At 38.6% G+C, this 19,677-nt stretch overlaps 1 protein-coding gene across 1 annotated transcript in view; it reads right to left on the reverse strand.

The window, feature by feature from the left end:
• Positions 1-19,677, reverse strand: part of LOC129724507 (uncharacterized) — a 589,670-nt gene that overhangs the window by 23,501 nt on the left and 546,492 nt on the right. The window contains exons 15-16 of the mRNA XM_055679461.1: positions 17,619-19,333; positions 17,380-17,481 (exon numbers count right to left, since the gene is read on the reverse strand). Of these exons, the coding sequence (XP_055535436.1) occupies positions 17,380-17,481; positions 17,619-19,333 (1,817 nt within the window). The remainder of the gene's footprint in view (positions 1-17,379; positions 17,482-17,618; positions 19,334-19,677) is intronic.

Raw genomic sequence — 19,677 nt, forward strand, 5'->3', positions numbered from 1 at the left:
GCTTAGTGTATAAAATCGTTCAACAGGATATTTCTGATGGGAATCCTACTGGCGCCGGTACATTGGTAATGTTGGCAGAAAACAATATATTCTCCATTTAAATCGACATACTCAACTTTGAACAGCTATAGCTCTTCTCGGGGACATCAGAGCTCTTCAGTGTATTCTGCAAAGTTGTTAGGCATCTAAAATACTATACATTTACATAATGTAGTGCATTATTAGATCATTATTGAGCTCTCTAGAAAGGTAAATGCAAAAAAGTAGGTTTTCCCATATAAATTTTCATACAAATTTGAAATACAATGAGCCAAGATGAGACAAAACCAATCGACTTCAGATAAGTTTAGGGTTGTTTGGGGCCCCAAAAGGAACCAAAAAACCTGGTTCTGGAAAATCGATCACTTTTTCCCATCCTAATGTACACTAGACTGGGACACGGTTATATGGGAAAAAAGCGGTGGTGTTATTTTTTCGCACCCATGCACTTTTCGTGTTCCTTATGGGTCCTATAACAACTGTGTAACTTTTCAGATCGATCGGTGAAACGCCCGATTTGCGCCCGGTTTTTAAAGCTCCCATACGATTTTACACGGTGACAAAAAAGTCCGGTACACGTTGCATCTTCTGGTGCCATCTATATGTCAAATGAAAGGGTTAACTTTGCTGCCCAAAATGGCAGAGTTTCGTATAAGGGAAAAACCACTTTTTCAAAAAATTTTCTACAGAGATATCCAGTTGACTTCGAAAAATATATCAATACATGATATTTATAGGAAATTTTCCTGGGAATAAGATATTCACCCCAGACTGATTGAATATCTGACGAACGGCTCACCATTGAATTTTACTAGCAATACTGCTGCAGCATGCTGCGGTTGCAAATTCAACCATGTGATGAGAAATGATATCACTTAAATTTATCTTGGAGGCTTCCTCGAAGATACTCTGAGCAAAAATCACACTTTGAAAATTAATTCCACGCGAAATTATTTCTCATACTTAAGCAAGTTTGCAATAGCAGCATGGTGTAGCAGTGTTGCTGGAAAATTTCAATGGTGAGCCGTCCGTCAGATCAGTTTGGGGTGAATAGCTGTTTCTACAAGCACCGTAGCGCCTTACGGTCTTCAGAAGAGTTTTTCCCACGAAAATTTCCTACAAATATCATGTAATGATATTTTTTCAAGAGCCAACTTGACATCTCTAGAGAACAAGTATTGAAAAAGTGGATTTTCCCATATACAATCGTATGGAAACTTTAAAAATCGGGCGCAAATCGAGCGTTTCACCGATCGATCTAAAAAGTTTCACAGTTGTTATGGGACCCATAAGGAACACGAAAAGTGCATGGGAGCTAACATTTATTTTTTGTCCCACCCTAATGTACACCTTGGGCGTGATCATTAATTATCCCTTTACGGATAGTAAAATGTTGTTCCGTAGCACGTGACACACTTATGCATTCACAGTTCAATTTTCACTGTTTCATTCTGTGCCGAACACGCATCAGTATCGGACGTGTTTGGTGATCGCTCCGATAGAATATAAAACAAAAGACGTGTGAACAAGTGTTGGCATTGTTTGCCTGGTCGAGTGAAATAAATCCGGGTTCAAGGTCGCGCCTTTGTGCAACTGTTTCGCATCGTGACTGCCAGCTGGTGCGTAAGCCGATTTGGCTGCTGGCTGAATTGTGCTACAGCAGTGGACGAGACACAAAAGAGGAAAAAGAAGAAGCCATCAGTTGACAGTGAGCTGTATCGCTGTGTGGAGTGATCTCACACCTGGCTCGCTGCTGGTGGCTGTTTGGTGCTGCTGTATTGGTGCTGCTGGCTGTAACGGCTGCAACTTCGAACGATCGGACAACCAACCTTACTGGAAGGGAGAAGTAAAAAGGTACGTGCTCTTGTCGGCGCTAGTGCGCTAGACTTAGCGGGATGGATGTAGATCCCTCGCCTCCCGCGCCACCATCCCCGAACCCCTCTGACCCTTCTGTTACCCCCTCCCCTGTTCATTCTTCAGTCCCCCCTCGCCCCAGGCTTTACCCAGACGGAGCCCAGGGCAGCTATACTGTCTATTTTCGGCCAAAGGCGGGACCGAAATCGAAACAGTTGAACCTCTTGCAGATTTCTAAAGACCTGACGAAGGAGTACAAGGGCGTGACCGAAATTTCCAAGGTCCGGCCTAACAAGCTCCGTGTCGTGGTCAGTAACCTGAAAGAGGCCAACGATATAGCTTGCTCTGAGCTCTTCACACGTGAGTATCGCGTTTACATACCCGCACGAGACGTGGAGATCGACGGTGTCATAACCGATTCGAGTCTGTCTGTCGAGTGTATACTGAAAAGTGCCAAAGGGTGCTTTAAGAACAAAACCTGTCCCGATGTAAAGGTGCTCGACTGCAAGCAATTGCGGTCAGCATCGATCATCGGTGGCAAAACAGTATACACTCCGTCAGACTCGTTTCGAGTTACGTTCGCCGGGTCAGCGCTACCAAGCCACGTCTCGATCCACCGGGTTCGTCTCCCTGTGCGATTATATGTGCCTCGCGTCATGAACTGCCTGAATTGTAAGCAGTTAGGCCACACCGCCGCCTACTGCTGCAATAAGGCACGTTGTGGCAAGTGTGGGGAGAATCATGCGGATGATTCCTGCAGTAAAAATGCTGAAAAATGCATTCACTGTGGGGAGAGTCAGCATGAGCTCACGACATGTGCGGTGTACATGCAGCGCAGGGATAAAATAAAGAGGTCCCTCAAAGAGCGTTCGAAGCGTTCTTACGCTGAGATGCTGAAGAAGACCGTCACCACTTCTCCCATTACATCAAACCCTTTTGATCTGTTGTCCTCTGATGAAACCGATTCTGACGATTCACCAGCGGGAACATCTTACGCCAATCCTGGGGAGTCTAGAAAGAGGAAAAATATCTCCTCTCCTAAACTTCCCAGAAAAGGTCCTAAGATTTCTCAAAGTGAAATGAAAGTTACAAACAAACCAAACAGTGCTGCGGAAACACCGAAGCAAACTCCTCCTGGGCTTGCAAATTTAAAGTCCCAGAAAGAATTCCCAGCACTGCCAGGAACATCTAAAACCCCAGTTGTTCCTTTTGCACATCCAGTTGATGAAACAAACTCTGGATAGTGAAATTTTCTGACATTGTGGACTGGATTTTTGAAAATTTCAATGTACCCGATCCAATTAAAATTTTTCTTACAGCATTCCTCCCAACAGTTAGATCATTTTTGAAGCAGTTGACTGCCCAATGGCCCCTCCTTGCAGCGATTGAATCCTTCGATGCCTAATTCAACTGCGTATATGAAGGATTCTATCTCTGTCTTACAGTGGAATTGTAGAAGTATTTTACCAAAAATTGATTCGTTTAAAGTTTTGATAAATAAAAACAAATGCGATGCATTTTCCCTTTGTGAAACTTGGCTTACTTCAAATATTGATCTCAACTTCCATGATTTTAATATTATTCGCCTTGATCGAGACACCCCACATGGAGGAGTGCTTTTAGGGATTAAAAAGTGCTATTCTTTCTATCGTATTAACCTCCCCTCGATTCCAGGCATCGAAGTTGTCGCATGTCAAATGACAATACAAGGTAAAGAGCTTTGTATTGCCTCAATATATATTCCTCCCAGAGCACAGAATGGGCAACGGCTGCTCTTTGATTTAATAGAACTTCTTCCCTCGCCACGTTTGATTTTGGGAGACTTCAACTCTCATGGTGTGGCTTGGGGTTCCCCTTACAATGATACCCGCTCCTCTTTAATCTATAACCTTTGCGATGACTTCGACATGACTATTTTAAACAACGGTGAAATGACACGTATCCCAAAACCTCCAGCGCGCCCAAGCGCTTTGGATCTATCCTTATGTTCGACGTCGCTACGGTTGGATTGCACATGGAAGGTAATCCTTGATCCTCACGGTAGCGACCATTTGCCTATTCTTATTTCAATTAATAACGGATCAACTCGCATGCGACCAGTTGACATTCCGTATGACCTCACACGGAATGTCGATTGGAAGTTATACGAGGAAATGATTTCAAAAGCGGTCGAGTCGATTCAACATCATCCACCACTTGAAGAATACAACCTCCTCGCGGGCTTGGTTCTCGACGCCGCGTTGCAAGCTCAAACGAAGAAATATCCCGGCGTAACGATTAAAGAACGGCCTCCCACTCCGTGGTGGGACCAAGAGTGCTCCGATGTCTACACGCAAAGATCCGACGCGTTTTTGGCCTACCAGAAGGGAGGTATACCTGGCGACTATTTACGGTATTCGGAGCTTGATACCAAGCTTAAAAGCTTGGCTCAAGCAAAGAAACGCGGATATTAGCGTCGGTTCGTGAACGAGACGTCGAGGGAGACATCGATGAGCACTCTTTGGAACACAGCCCGAAGAATGCGGAATCGCGTAACGGTCAACGAAAGCGAGGAGTCTTCAAGTAGGTGGATATTTGATTTTGCCAGGAAAGTATGTCCGGACTCTGTTCCTGAGCAAAATATTGTTCGCGATGCGTCTCCGGGCCACGACGCGATAGAATCACCTTTTACGATGGCAGAATTTTCAGTTGCCCTCCTGTCCTGTTACAATAACGCGCCTGGGTTAGATAGAATCAAATTCAACTTGTTGAAGAATCTACCCGGCAATGCCAAGAGGCGCTTGTTGAACTTGTTCAATAAGTTCCTGGAGCAAAACATTGTACCGCAGGATTGGAGGCAAGTGAAGGTGATCGCCATCCAAAATCCGGGAAAACCAGCTTCTGATCACAACTCTTATAGGCCGATTGCAATGCTATCCTGTATCCGGAAATTGATGGAAAAAATGATACTCCGTCGTTTAGACCATTGGGTCGAATCAAATGGCCTACTATCAGATACTCAATTTGGCTTCCGCCGTGCCAAAGGGACAAATGATTGTCTTGCGTTGCTTTCAACAGATATTCAGCTGGCGTATGCTCGCAAAGAACAAATGGCGTCTGCGTTCTTGGACATTAAGGGGGCTTTTGATTCCGTTTCTATTGACATTCTTTCGGGTAAACTTCACCGACAAGGATTTTCTCCAATTTTAAACAATTTTTTGCACAATTTGTTGTCCGAAAAGCACATGCATTTTACGCACGGCGATTTGGCAACTTTTCGCATTAGCTACATGGGTCTTCCCCAGGGCTCATGTTTAAGCCGCCTTCTTCACAACTTTTATGTATATGACATCGACGAATGTCTGGCAAATTCATGCACGATATGACAACTTGCAGACGACAGTGTAATCTCTGTTACAGGAGCCAAAACTGCCGATTTGCAAGGACCATTGCAAGATACCTTGGACAATTTGTCTGCTTGGGCTCTACAGCTAATCGAATTCTCTCCGGAGAAGACTGAGATAGTAGTTTTTTCTAGGAAGCATGAACCTGCTCAGCTTCAAACACAATTAATGGGTAAAACGATTTCTCTGGTTTTAGTACACAAATATCTTGGTGTCTGGTTCGACTCTAAAGGCACCTGGGGTTGTCACGTTAGGTATCTGATGAAAAAATGTCAACAAAGAGTGAATTTTCTTCGTACAATAACCGGACAATGGTGGGGAGCCCATCCAGGAGACCTTATAAGGCTATATAAAAAAGTGCTACTTTGAATATAAACACGTCAAGCTGATTGCATACAAGCCTGAGGAGCCTGAGCCATGCAAGCTGCTCAGATCAAGTTGCTTTTGCCAAAATATTGCATTTCCAAATCAGGAACTATGTCCAGGAACTAATATCGTTATTTTGAACCACGAGATGGCGACTTGCAGTTTTGACTTAAAATTACGTCTTGCGGCTACATAGGGGTGGAAATTGAAATACCAAAAACATCGCGAGTGTCACGAAAATTGTCAAATTTCAAATGCTCATAACTCAGTCCGTTTTTATCGGAGTTCCTTCACTGTTCGAGTAATCGATTGGAAAATTGGCTAAGCGTCCACTAAAATACGAAAAAGCGTGATTTTAAGATACTGACTATTGTAAGATTGCAATATATAGAGCCATGTTTTGAACGCAGATCCCGACCAATCAGCAGGCTTCTTCCGTTCTCTTGATTTTTGCTCAAATTTCCTTCACTACCAGCCAAACCCCTTGGAGTGGAGAACTAGAATTTCTCTCACACAGAGTGAGTAATTATCCACATTTAGGTGTAGAGTATTTCAGTCGCAGAGTTCATTTTCACTCTTAATCATCGCGTGTTAGGGGTAAAAATGTGTTTGCTCTCTCAGTTTAAGAGGGAGAAGTTTTCGTTAGCTTCTCCTTTACTAGAAAAGAAGTTGGCCAAATATCAAAACATTTAGGTTCACATTGAAGTCACATCCTAACTGTTGTCGAATTTGATATTATAGGAAGATTCACAACTCACCATGGGTGCGTATTTCGCAGAAAGCTAGATTTTATACTGTTTCTGCCGCACCCCAGAGCGATGAGAACGGTAACGCAATGCTCAGTTGATCGCCGAGCATTTCATTTCACTTTTCTTGCGTGGCGGATCTAAGACAAGACGTGACAGCTAGTCACCGTTACATTCAACCAATTTGAACAGGCTGCTGATTGGCTGAATTCGATAACGCAATCGTCACGTAGAAAATACAACGAGGTTACTTTTCACTATAAAGCAGTGATGCTGGAGAGTCAGAATTTAACTATTATAATTGTTCATAAATAATGATGCAAAAGTATGCAAGGTACATGATATTACCGAGTAATGTATTTCACTGTTATAACTTTAAAAATGCATTGATTAATCGTTTATTACTATTTCGGTTGAAGTTCAAGAAACTTAGAAAGAAAAAATTTGGGTACCAAGAAACTTAGGAAGAAAAAATTTGATAATAGAAGTATGCTTTATTGAACATAAAATAATTAATAAGAATTGAGTATTATTCGCCTATATATTGCAATTTTAATTTGTTTTATTTTCATTGACTTGCAGAATTTGTTAAAAATAATCATTCTGGCATCAACGGTATGGAACGTTCAAAAAAATTTCGACGGGGATGACGGCCGTTACGAAAAGAAAAATAAGAAGCCAGCTGTCACGTCTTGTCTTAGGCGCGGATGAGCAATTTACAAGAGTTTCACTGGGTTTTTGCTCTTTCAAGTTAGGAGCGTTTTTTCGTCAGAGAAACTATTAATCTGCGCTCTCTCTACAGCAGATGGTGTGATGCACATTGAATGGAAGCTCACACTTTTTGAGAGGGAAGAAAACTGTTTTTTCTTTAAGATGAAGATGAGCAAAACAAAGCCTGCCAATCAGAGTTGAAAATAAGGTACTACCGCAGACAGACGTCCAAGCTGAGTTCCAAACTTGTATAAAGATTTTTGTAGTAGCAATTCGTAACCAGCGCTATCTGGTGACGCCAGCCTCATACACCAACGAAAAAAATGTATTGTAGCGAGCGCTAGTATACAAGTGATTTATAACGCAATTCTCTTTGAAAATTTACACGGAATTTTCGATCAAATTTGGTCCTGGTTGGACGTCTGTCTGTGGTACTACCATCCAATATAGGTGATTTCGGAATAGGGATGATATCCAAAGGCCGCAAGTCGATCCAAGACGCCATTTTGAAGTTTAATATTGTGACTTCCGGTTGCTGGAAAACGGCCTAAATAGTCGAATTCCACCCAATACAGGTATTTTTGGATTCGAGATGATGCCTTGCGAACGGAAATCAACTCCAAACGCCATTTTGCTGAGCCAAAAATGGCCGAATACCACCCAATATGGATATATTTGGAACTAGAATGTTGCTCGAAAACCAGAAATCAAATCCTGACGCCATTTTGAAGTTCAGTATGAGAGCAATTCTCGCTGAAACTAGGCCACCAGGTGCACAAGGTCTTTCAAATTTTATATAAACTAGAAATAAAGAAAAAAATGATAATGCCATTTTTGTTTGATCGAGTTGGTTGACCCCACTAAGGGGCGGAACAGTTTTCAGAAAAGTTGAAATTTTAGCAATTCTTGATGTATTATTTGAGCTACATCTCTAAAATTTGTTATGTAAAGTACTACAAGTAGCACTTTTCTGTAAAGAGGAATGATAGGGCTTTCATTTGAAGTGATCAGAATTTAGGCCGCCATTTTGGATTATATCAGAAAAATGCAATTTCGATCGTGTTCGCAACTACCGATTTTCCATCTGAGACTTTGGAAGGCATTGGAAAGCTAAGAAAAAATGCTATAAGATGCAAGAAAAAAATTAGGTGAGCATTAGTGTTAACCCATCAATTAAACCAATTTTCCAAGCTGATTTTCAAAATATTCAACGTACACCGCGCGATCAACGTAGTAACTTGTCTACTGAGACCAAGTGGATGCACATGTTATAACCCTACTAGCTCCATATATCATAATCGATTGATGCTACAACTAGTATTACCGCGGTTGATAAATGTTTCTAACATAACATTTTCTGAGAAATACAATCAAACTATCAAATTTAAAATAAAATGGGATATATTTGCCGTAAAATGCAAATTTAATTTTTAAATACGAAAATATTCTATCGCTGGCAACAAAAATAATATTTTTTTTGAGTTTCTTGTAGGGTGGTCGGTATTACCGACTTCTCGAAAAACCGGTATTTCGGTATCCATAAAAATAAAAACCGGTAAAACTGGTAAAAAACCGGTATTTTAATTTTTTTCGGATTAATACAAACCAGAGGTGACTCGTGGTCTTTAAACCTACTTTTTCAACTACAAAATTCTTAAAATCATAGTTTGGGGAAGTAATAATGATTGTCCGCGAAAAAAAAACGCATGTCATTCTCTGTCATTCTTCTTCAAGATATAGGGTATCGAACGTCTCCGGTAGTGGTTGTCTTCGGCCGGTTTTTTCCCGCATTCTTATGCAAAAACCTGCCGAAGTAAGCCACTGCCGAAGAATAAAATTTGGATTCGAAATTTATTTTTTGCTTAGCGTTTCAAGTTGCATCTATATATGTCCATATATAGATATGTCGCTGCATGATTATGTTATTGCATTTATGAGTACCTATGCTTCATTACGATCCAGATTTTTTTGTAAGATTAGGACCTCTTCGACCATTGTTTTGATCTCTTGTGGTATACGATCCAGATACAACACTGGATAACAGTGTTTGAAGAACTCCAATGAATGAATCTAGTGATGTGATTGCGAAAAACATAATTTCGAAACTAATGTTATAACAAAAAACATGCAGATTTTTACTTAATTTTTTTCCACATCGCAAAACTTAGTTTCAAATTAGAGAATAACTTCAAAATTCGTAGAAAAACAGTATTTGAAACTGTTGCGAAGAATATAAATATGAAGTAAAAAAAAGAAATCACGATCAGACCAGAATTTACTTTTTACGTATCCGAATGAATAAAAGATAAATATTTCTTTATTCTGTTCGATGCTCTTTACACAGTTCGTTCAAGTTATTTATTATTATAATTATTTTATTAACTTTAGCTCCTGATGGAGAAACGAAAAATGTGGCATATGAACAAGTTTGTAACTTAAATAGAAATAAATGTTTGAAATTTGGTTGGTAAAACATATATAAAAATATAGAAAATTATGGAAAAAGCAGAAACTTTTACACGAGTGAGGCCGGGTACATTCAGCTAGTTGCTAATAAAAGGCCGCTGCGGTACGGGCGACGAAGGTTTGAACTTATCAAATTCCACTTTTTCAAGGAGCAGTAATTTTTAGGATGAAATTCTTCATTGGTTGATTATTTCATCCTGTAAACACTTTATATCAACAAAAAATGAATTCCCAATCCAACTAATATTTATTTATTATTTTTTCAAGTGTTACTTTCAAGTAGCACAAATGAATAATGAATTTTCGCTGACATGATTGTGATTACTGCCTCAAATTATGATTTTCATAATTTGTAGTTAAACTGGCAGGTTCAAAACCCACGCGTTGCCACTGTGAGTATAAAAGTGTAAAAAGATTAGCTGTTCTACTTAAAAAAATGTTTTGCTTCATTGATATGAATTTTTTTGACATATTATCGATACAAACAAACACATCGTCTGAATCCGAGCAGAACAAACAAAAATTGATAAATAGTTAAGGGGGAATTACTATTTAATGTTGCTTTTGTATAAATGTATTAATTATACATGTACATCGTCATGTGATTTGTAAAGCCTGCCAAAGTGAGTGGCATTCATTAGCCTAACAATGATTTATGAATAATGTGACAATTTTTTTTTTTTAATTTAAAGAAAAATACCGGTTTTTTCGCCTCTCTATTTCGGTATTGAAAAAAATATCGGTTTTACCGGTTTTTGTTAAACCGGTAAACCACCCTTATTCCTTGTTGTATTTTCAAAAATCACCTATCAGTATTTTTCGGACGTCTTACTTCTATAAAATGTAGGAAATAGAAAAAAGTGGTTTTGACAAAAAAATGCTTTATCTTGCAACAGAGAGAGGTGTCCCACAGAGCGGGAGGTAATCCAATCGACACCTAAATTGGGATTTTTCCACAGTGAAACTAGTTGAATAATTCCCCCAACTTTAAGCAAAATCTGTGGTGGTTGTCTCCAAGTGGCATGTGAGCAAAATCATTTCAAATCGCCTGGAAATACGCAAAAATTTAATCGACCATTTTTTATTTGAATGAAACTTTGCACACGTATTCGGCTTAGCAAACTGAGCATTTTTCACAGGTGGAGAGATTTTTTACACACATGAGTTACATTCTAAAAGGGAGTATGCCTTTTGGCACAGGTTTTATTCGAAGCATTGTAGCCCAGAAACCGTTGGTTGTTTAGAAAAACTGTCTGAGAATGAGTTATAGCGAATCGAAAATGCATCATAAAAAAGTATCCACTGAACAAAAAAAAAAAATTGACCAAAAAAAAATTATAATAAACATTAAATTTCAATTTAAAAAAAAGAGTTGAGTTTTTCTTTTTTTTTTTTAAGAAACTTGACGTTAATACGCAACTTTAAAAAAATGTCCAGGATGGAGATATGAAAAATAATTTTTTTATGGTAGATGAATTCTTTTATGAAAATTCTAATTCAAACATCTTTCAAAATATTTGTATTCTGATGACTTTAAAAGATGCAGAGAGTCATTTTGACTCAAAAAGTTCTGGATAGTTAACATTCTAAAGGCATTGGTTTTCGAGTTATTTCAAATTTAAGCTCGAAAAATTATAATTATTTAGGAAAATACACGTTTTTCTTAATTTGTCCATGGTTCTCCAGCAAAAACCATACGTCCATTGGAATGCTTGATCAAAAATATACAATTCATTCTTTGACAACAAAACGATTGGGCGAACGGTTCTCAAGATAAGAGTTAAATGTTCTAAGTGATATGAATATATATAAGAATCAAATATTTATTTTCGAGTTTCATTATCTTAGGAACATATTTATTTATGACATAGATACTTTACAGAACTAGTTTCACCTTATATTTTATAGACATCATAAGTGAATGATTGGTCATCTTTCGAGAACAGCTTCGTTTGTATCTTATTTTCTGAAATCGGAACAGAAGAGTAATACTTTTGTGTGGCAGATATTATTATAGATTTTTTGAAAATATTGCTCCATTCTGTTACTCCTTGTTCATATTCTTCATATGATACCCAACTAAATGACATTTTTGATGAATTTTTATTACTTTTCTGATTAGACCAATCATACAATTCATTTGCGCTTGTAATGGGATGTTCATGTTCTTTAGCTAAACTTGCATTTCCTGCCATTCGTTTTAATATGCCACTAATTGCATCGCATGGGCCTTCAACATAAGAAGCTGCAAAATAATGCCACTCTGCATCGACGTTATATTTTGTTTTAAACTTGCAAAGACTTGCAAAGTTTTTTCTATTTTTATATTATGAGGCAGCTCCATCAGACATTAATATCGCTTTTTTCAACTCTATTGTTGTTTTCAAAAAACTCATTAATTTGGCAATGAACACCTGAATCGCAACAGTATCATGATGGAGTACTTCCGATATTATGATGAAGCTGATATTCCTAAGTGTTTCAGATTCTGAATAGTAAACAACAAAGGGATGAATGGTGGCTTGACTATCATTCCAATAACTACACAAATCAAAAATTGATAAAGACGTATTAAAATGAGCTTGACTGTTCAATATTTTTAATTTTGCAATAACGTTTTCGTTTAATTTGCGTAAGCTTGATGAGCACCGATGATCAGGAAAGGGTTTACAGCATTTGGGCTTGGTGTATCCCATTTTCTTTTTATTCATCTTCACAAAATGCAAACTGTCACTAACACATCTGGAGTGGTGCAATCGTATTTATATACGAAAACAGATATTATAGGTAACCCAGTAGTTATTGGTTGCGTACTTAACAAACAGTTTTAATTAGTAAACAAGCAGGTAGTGTTGCACGACAAACATATTTTTTTTATAAAACATTCGGCAAGGGGGAACGTGTAGGTAGGCTAAGGTACAGCGCTTGAGTTTTTTATCCAATCGTTTTGTTGTCAAAGAATGAATTGTATATTTTTGATCAAGAATTCCAATAAACATATATTTTTTGCTTCAGAACCATGAACAAATTAAGAAAAACGTGTATTTTCCGAAATATTAATAATATTTCGAGCTTGAATTCAAAATAACTCGAAAACCGATGCCTTTAGAATGTTTACTATCTAGAGCTTTTTGATTCAAAATGACTCTCTGCATCTTGCAAAGTCATCAGAATACAAATATTTTGAAAAATGTTTGAATTAGTATTTTCATAAAAAAAATAATCTGCCATAAAAAAAATATTTTTCATTTCTCCATCCTGGACTGTTTTTTAAAAGCTGCGTATCAACGTCAAGTTTCTTAAAAAAAATTAAAAAAATTCTACTCTTTTTTTTTAAATTGAAATTTAATGTTAATTTTTAATTTTTTTGGTCAAGAAAATTTTTTTTTGTGCAGTGTATATTTTTTTATGGTGCATTTTTAATTCCCTACAACTCATTCTCAAACAGTTTTTCTATACAACCAACGGTTTCTGGGCCACAATGCTTCGAATAAAACCTGTGCCAAAAGGCATACTCCCTTTTAGAATGTAACTCATGGGTGTAAAAAATTTCTCCACCTGTGAAAAATGCTCAGTTTGCTAAGCCAAATACGTGTGCAAAGTTACATTCAAATCAAAAATGGTCGATATTCGATCATAGGTCATTTGGCGCGATCTTGCTCATGTACACTTGGTATGGAATTACCCCTATTTATTTTTCTAAGACAAAAATAATTATCGTTTATCGTTTTTAATATCGCATAACTTTTAGAGTATTTATCTCACGATTTCCATTTGTAACTATCGATTAGCAACACGAAATAGTTGTTTTGCTCTAAAAAGTTAGAAAAATATATGCTTTGTTCCATCTTAAAAATAATCGCATATCAGTACCACTAAATTTCTTCAATCATTTTTAAAAATATTTGGTATTGATTTTGACGTATTTGCCTTTCTCCTAGAAAGGTAGAGCAATCACTGAAAAAACTAAAGGTATGAAAGGGCTCCAAAGGGGCGAATGCCGTATATCGCTCAACTCAGTTCGACGAGCTGAGCATTTTCTGTGTGTATGTATGTATGTGTGTATGTGTGTGTGCGTGTATGTGTATGTGCACCTTTTTTTACTCACTCAATTTTCTCAGAGATGGCTGGACCGATTTCCGTGAAATTGATTGCAAATGATAGATTCAATTGCCCCATAGGTTACTATTGAATTTTATTGTAATCGAAGTTTTGGTTTAGAGGTTATGTATCAAAATGTAAAAATCACGAAACATCAATATCTCAGAAATTACACAACCGATTTTAACAAAACTGATGTCAAATGAACGGGATATCTTCAGAACTCTTAACTTTTAAATTTCATAAAGATTAAACATATAATTCAAAAGTTATGCAAAGAAATGTTTTACAGAGGCTGTTCAAACTCACTCACTTTTCTCAGAGATGGCTGGATCGATTTTCACAAATTAGTCTCAAATGGAAGGCCTGGTTTTCTCATAGGTTGATGTTGAATTTCATTGTAATCGGTTTGTAACTTTGTCCGTTATTTATAAAAATGGCAAATCACGCTACAAAAGCAGAGCTTATACCAAAGACTGCTTAAACTCACTTCCTTTTCTCAGAAATGGCTTGACCGGTTTTCACGAAAATGAAAGGTCTAGTGGTCTCATAACACACTATTGAACTTCATTGTAATCGGATTTTTAGTTTAGGCACCGTATATCAAAATGTGGAAATCACGAAATTTCGTTATCTCAGAAACTAAACAACCAATTTAAACAAAACTGGTGCCAAATGAACGGCCTGTCTTGAAAATCCTTCACTAATGATTAAACATGTGGTTTGAAATTATGTATAAAAGATATGTATAAAACAAGGAAATCACGTTTTGAAAAGAAACATATTCCAAAGACTGCTTAAGCTCACTCAGTTTTTTCAGAATGGCTGGACAGATTTCCACTGAATTAGTCTCAAATAAAAGATGTAGTTGCGCAATAATATCCTATATCCTATAACTTTGTCCGTTATGTATCAAATTGTAAAAATCACTTAATTAGGTACCCCAGAAACTACACAACCGATCTGAACATAGTTGGATTCAATGGACCAAATAAACTTGTCTTTAAAACCATCATAATGTCTAAGCTTGTGGTTTAAAAGTTATGGAAAGGAAAGTAGCTCGGAGACTGTTTAAAACTATAGCAACGATCAAAATATGTGGCCTCAAAATTTTTCAAGTTTACTAAGTACTATAACCAGATTAGGCAGAATTTGGCCATTTTAGGAAGTATTCCGGCAACCAGTGAAGTATTCGGGGAGACTGCGGGTATCATATTTTCAGTTCGCTTATATTTCGCTTCCCAGGTCTATAAGAGTTACCAGCGTCAGTTGACTCACCTGTGTGTGATGAGACATTCTTTTCAGTCGCATAAACAACGCCTGCACAGCAGTGTGTGTAATTAGGGGTGAGCAATAGAATAAGTCGGCAGTGGATTTTTCGCGTGATGTATTTGAAACATATTTATTTCATGGTATTTGCATGTGTAAGTGTTAATGTAAGCTCATATGTGTGTGAATGTTAGGTTTTGAATGTTCGTTATAGTTGTGCTGTTGGCTATCAGAAATTCGTTATTTAAAGTGGGAAATAAGCTGAAATATTTAAGGTGTTTTTTTTAATGGGAGTGTTGTGTAATTCTATTTGAACAAATAATAAGTTCGAATGAGAAAGGCTGGGTCTCACCACTAGGTGGATTAATTTGGGTTTTTTCAGGTACATATCAAAAAAGATGCGAGTTTTCTGATGTAAAGTAGTGTAGGTAGCCCTCTTTAAACGGGCTAGAACATGCAAAATCGGTTAAAAAATGACTAAGTTACAAAACTTGTTTGCGCTGAGGTCCAAAAAAAGCTATCTTAACCATAACTTTAAATTTCGGGGATGTTCGGAAAATTTCTAATTTGGGCAAGAGATACACCCGACTAGACCTACAAGTCACCTAAAAAGTTCTTGCATTTTTTTTGTCATTTATAGCACCGTGATATCGAACAAATTTTCACTACAAACGTTAGAGTCAGAAAAATCTCCCTCCTTCTCGTAGCAAAGCGTGGTTTCTTTTTTCTTCCAGTCATTTCAGGTAACATGACAAAGTAAAAATCAGAAACTTTCCTAATTGTTTCATAGTAATGGTTTCCAACCTTTTTGGCTTCTTGACCTCCTTTGCGAAATACAAAGACCTCCGCGGTTCCCGTTATGAAGCACAAAGAGCTTCGTTAAAAATAATTTGGATACAATTTTGGGAATGCGAGTTTTGCACAACACAATTTAATTTTTGACTAATAATTTTGGTGTGAATGTATACTGAATTTTGATCAAAATGATACCCTGCAATAGACTCCACTGCAATAGAACTATTCAACGAATGCGGTAACGAAATTGAAAGCAGCTAGGTTTCTAACGCAGAACGGCAAAAAACTGCCTTGTGGGCAGTAAAACAGATTTGAAATTCAGTTGAACAATTCAATCAATTTCCCTTCTTCAATTTATTCAGTTAGGTACTATTAAAACAACTGTGAAGGTCATGCTTTCTTTGGGTGGTATGCTTTCAAAAGTGTAAAAAAGAAGGGTTTTCAAAAGCTTATAACTTTCCTACCACTGAATATAGTATAACTTTCCTACCACAAAATAGTTATGATTTTCACTAAAATGACATCATGAGTTCTGTTTTATTTCAATAATAAACAAGCGAAAAGTTGAGTTGAATTTTATGAGTGAAGTTCGAATATTCCCATGCGTTAACTCGTGATGGCGCTGTAAAGAACTAACATTCCTATTCAGTATCCCACGAACCAACATTAGATCCAGTTGCAACTTAAACATCTGTTGGCCCATACAGATGTTCCTCGGTCTTTGGAACATTTTTTGCTAGCGTGCAAGCGGATGCTGTTAAGCTAGTTCAATCTCAGATTTGCCAAACTTTTTTCCCCGTACATCGCGAAACGATAATAACATCAAATTTTACACATAGTTTACTGCTATTGTTTTGTGCATAGTATAGAAATTTCAGCGAAAAGTAGCTAATTGTTTCTTTATCTATTATAGTAGCTAATTGTCACAGGAAATAACTGCCACATTTTTGCCAGGCTTATAGTTTTATTTACACTGTAAATAATATAATATATTACTGTCTACTTATAAGGTAATTTGCAATTCTCTTGTGGTACGAAAGTAGAAACCACTTTGGCAGTACGCCCGGGAGTATAAAATGGCTTCGTATTATGCAAATTGAAAAACTTTTCTAGTTTCCGATTTAGTCTGCAAATTTTTCCACTTATCTACATTTCTAACAAGTGATACAAAGCTAAGCTGTAAAATAAAAAGATTGATTAGACTCATCTACTACATCTACTTTCAATTACGGTCTACACGAGTTCTGCTGATAGCTAGAAGTAGTTGTATTCCGAACCCAAAAATAAGATTAATATTTCGAGCACAATTCTGCACCTCTCAGTGCATACAATATAATTGAATTTTCCTACGGTATAGTATTCTCCGCTTTGCAGTAGCAGCCCACGGCAAATCTCCAGAGTCTTAAATTTCCCCCCTGCAGGAGATTCAAAGCAAATTTTTGCCACAACAAGCAGGGAAGGACACTTTCTTCTCTGATTATCTTTGCGATAATCGGCATCGTTACTCGGAAAGCTTTTCAGCACAAAAGGCGGAGGTGGCAAGCGAATCCTCGGGCTGGCACGGAGCGAACACGGTGCACCACAAGCTCCGGTTACACGGACGAGGTCGAACGGGGAACGGACAATGGTATAATATTTATTTTGCTTACCTTAGAGCTCTCACCCGATGCCAGAGGCCGTCGCTAACCTTGGTTGAGTTATATTTGATATTAATTTCACCTGACCCCAGGTTGTAGCGCAGATGGAGATAACTGGGGGAAGGAAAATAATATAGATAACATAGATTGGCGTGAGTTGGTGGAGATTTCTTCCATTATTTGCGTATTTTATTGAGGGTACAAATCTGTTATCTTGTAATAATCAAATGTTGTTTCTTCAAATTACTCACCCATTCTCGACACCAAGTGATAGAAAATCGTCTCCTTCGAGTGCACTGTGCCGTCCGGTCCATAGGATCAGCCCACTGTTGGAATGCGTCTTAAACCGCAGGTTTAAATCAATTTCGTAGCTGATTACGCGTCGCATAGTTTCCGCATCACTGTAATGGAAGAAGCTTTCCGTCCCGGTGAAACAAGCACCCTGATATCGTCTGAAGTATTTATTCTTATACTTGATGCTGCGAGTCACATCATCTTCGTCTTCCATTGCCTTCAGCTGTTGGCCACCAAAACTGCTAACAATATTCCCATTACTGCTGCTCCAATGATTGCCACGGCTGCTGTCAGATTCACTAGTGAAATCAGTTTCTATTTCCTGGAAACGTTTTGTATTTTTATCACGCTGCCGGTTGTTTTCCCTTCCATCAACGTCAGTCGCGTCACGGAGACTATCAATGCCACCAGCCACAGCATCAGTGTCACCAATCGTCAGGCTCTGCTCTCGGCTGGCGTCGGCCTCCATTCGCACACCGGCATGCCGCAGCTCTTCCTCTCCCATTCCGGAGGCGAAACTCCATCCAGCCCCACTGTCACTCAGATCGTTCTCCTCGCCATCGTCGTCTTTATTTTTCATTATTCTATTCATCTCTTCGATTAATATTTCATCAATGTCGATGCTTCGATCCGGTGGCTGTCTATTGTCATCAGTTTTCCCGCTCGATAGCTGCCCATTTCTTGCTTTTTTAGACAGATCCGTACGGTACGGTATCCGTTCCTCCGTACGGTCATAATCTTTATTATACCCGTCGTTGACGAAGTCATCGCCACTACCACCATCCTCCCTTTCTCCGGTGTCATCTACAGCAATTCCTTCCTCGTCAGCTTCTTTATTTCCACTGTGTTTCGAGGAATATTGCCGCGTTTTTCCGCTTTGCTGTTTCAACGCCATATCGCTTTTCAACGACTGTCGTTTATTATCAAATGAAAAAGATTTTCCCGTTTTATGAGAATACTTTCTGTTTTCCGCGTGCCCATTTTCCCACATTCCCGCCGCTTTCTTGTCATCATTATACTGTCCTCCATCGTCATCGTTACCGTCAGTGTCATCTTCTTCAGCATCATCATCATCATCATAATAATCTCGCATCTTAGTTGTCCTGGACTTTCCAACGCCTTGCATGCTCGTTTCCTTTTCCACACTAATTGCGGACATACCTTTGTCACTTGGTTGCGTGGTTATTTCGAGTGGCTCCGTTTTCGTGTCATCTCGAATGCTAATTTTTTCATTATCTTTCACTCGTTCTTCTTTCCCGTTAGTTGCTTTTGCCCCAACATTGGCGTCTTCCGTGCTGTCATACTCGTAGTAATAGTATTCATCTTCTCCAGTAGCAGGTCGCTTGGGGATGCTGGCAGTGACGAAGGGTGCCAGAGTAGTTTTCTCTTCGACCTCCTGTTCCGCAAACTGGTCCGGTTGTTGTCGCTGGCGAACCTGGTGCTGTCGCAGCACCAGTCTCTGCCGCTGCTCGATAACCTCCGACGGAAGCTCCTCGGCCTGGTTACACTGTTTGTTCTGCGGATTGCACTGACACTCGTAGCTGTCCAGATTGGGCACGCACTTCGCCAGCGGACCGCACGGACGGGCCACGCAAGCGTGCGGACAATTTTCCACATTCGAGCCACCCAAAGCTTCCGAGATGATTGAAATGGTCCGATCGTTGATGTCCACCTGTGATTTGATTGAGAAATGGATAATTAAATTATGTCCACTCTTGAAAACTTAGTCCTTTCAATTTGAATTTAATACATGTCAGTCCGTCCCATTGAGCTCAGAGAAAATTAAATTACGAGAAAAAAAAAACCGAATGTCTGCATATTCATTAAACCACAAACTATTTTACTACCCTTCATTGAGTCTGCCGTAGGGCGCGTATAAGCCGCCTCAATCCCGGCAGGACAACGAATCTCTGCCCACCTGGATGGTGGTGCTCTGCTGTGCTACGGTTTGCGACGTGGAATAATTGCATTTACTGTCGTTCGTTTCGGCGGAACCAGGAGCTATAAAACGCCGTC

This window comes from Wyeomyia smithii, chromosome 2, assembly GCF_029784165.1.
Source record: "Wyeomyia smithii strain HCP4-BCI-WySm-NY-G18 chromosome 2, ASM2978416v1, whole genome shotgun sequence".
Taxonomy (NCBI): Eukaryota; Metazoa; Arthropoda; class Insecta; order Diptera; family Culicidae; genus Wyeomyia; species Wyeomyia smithii.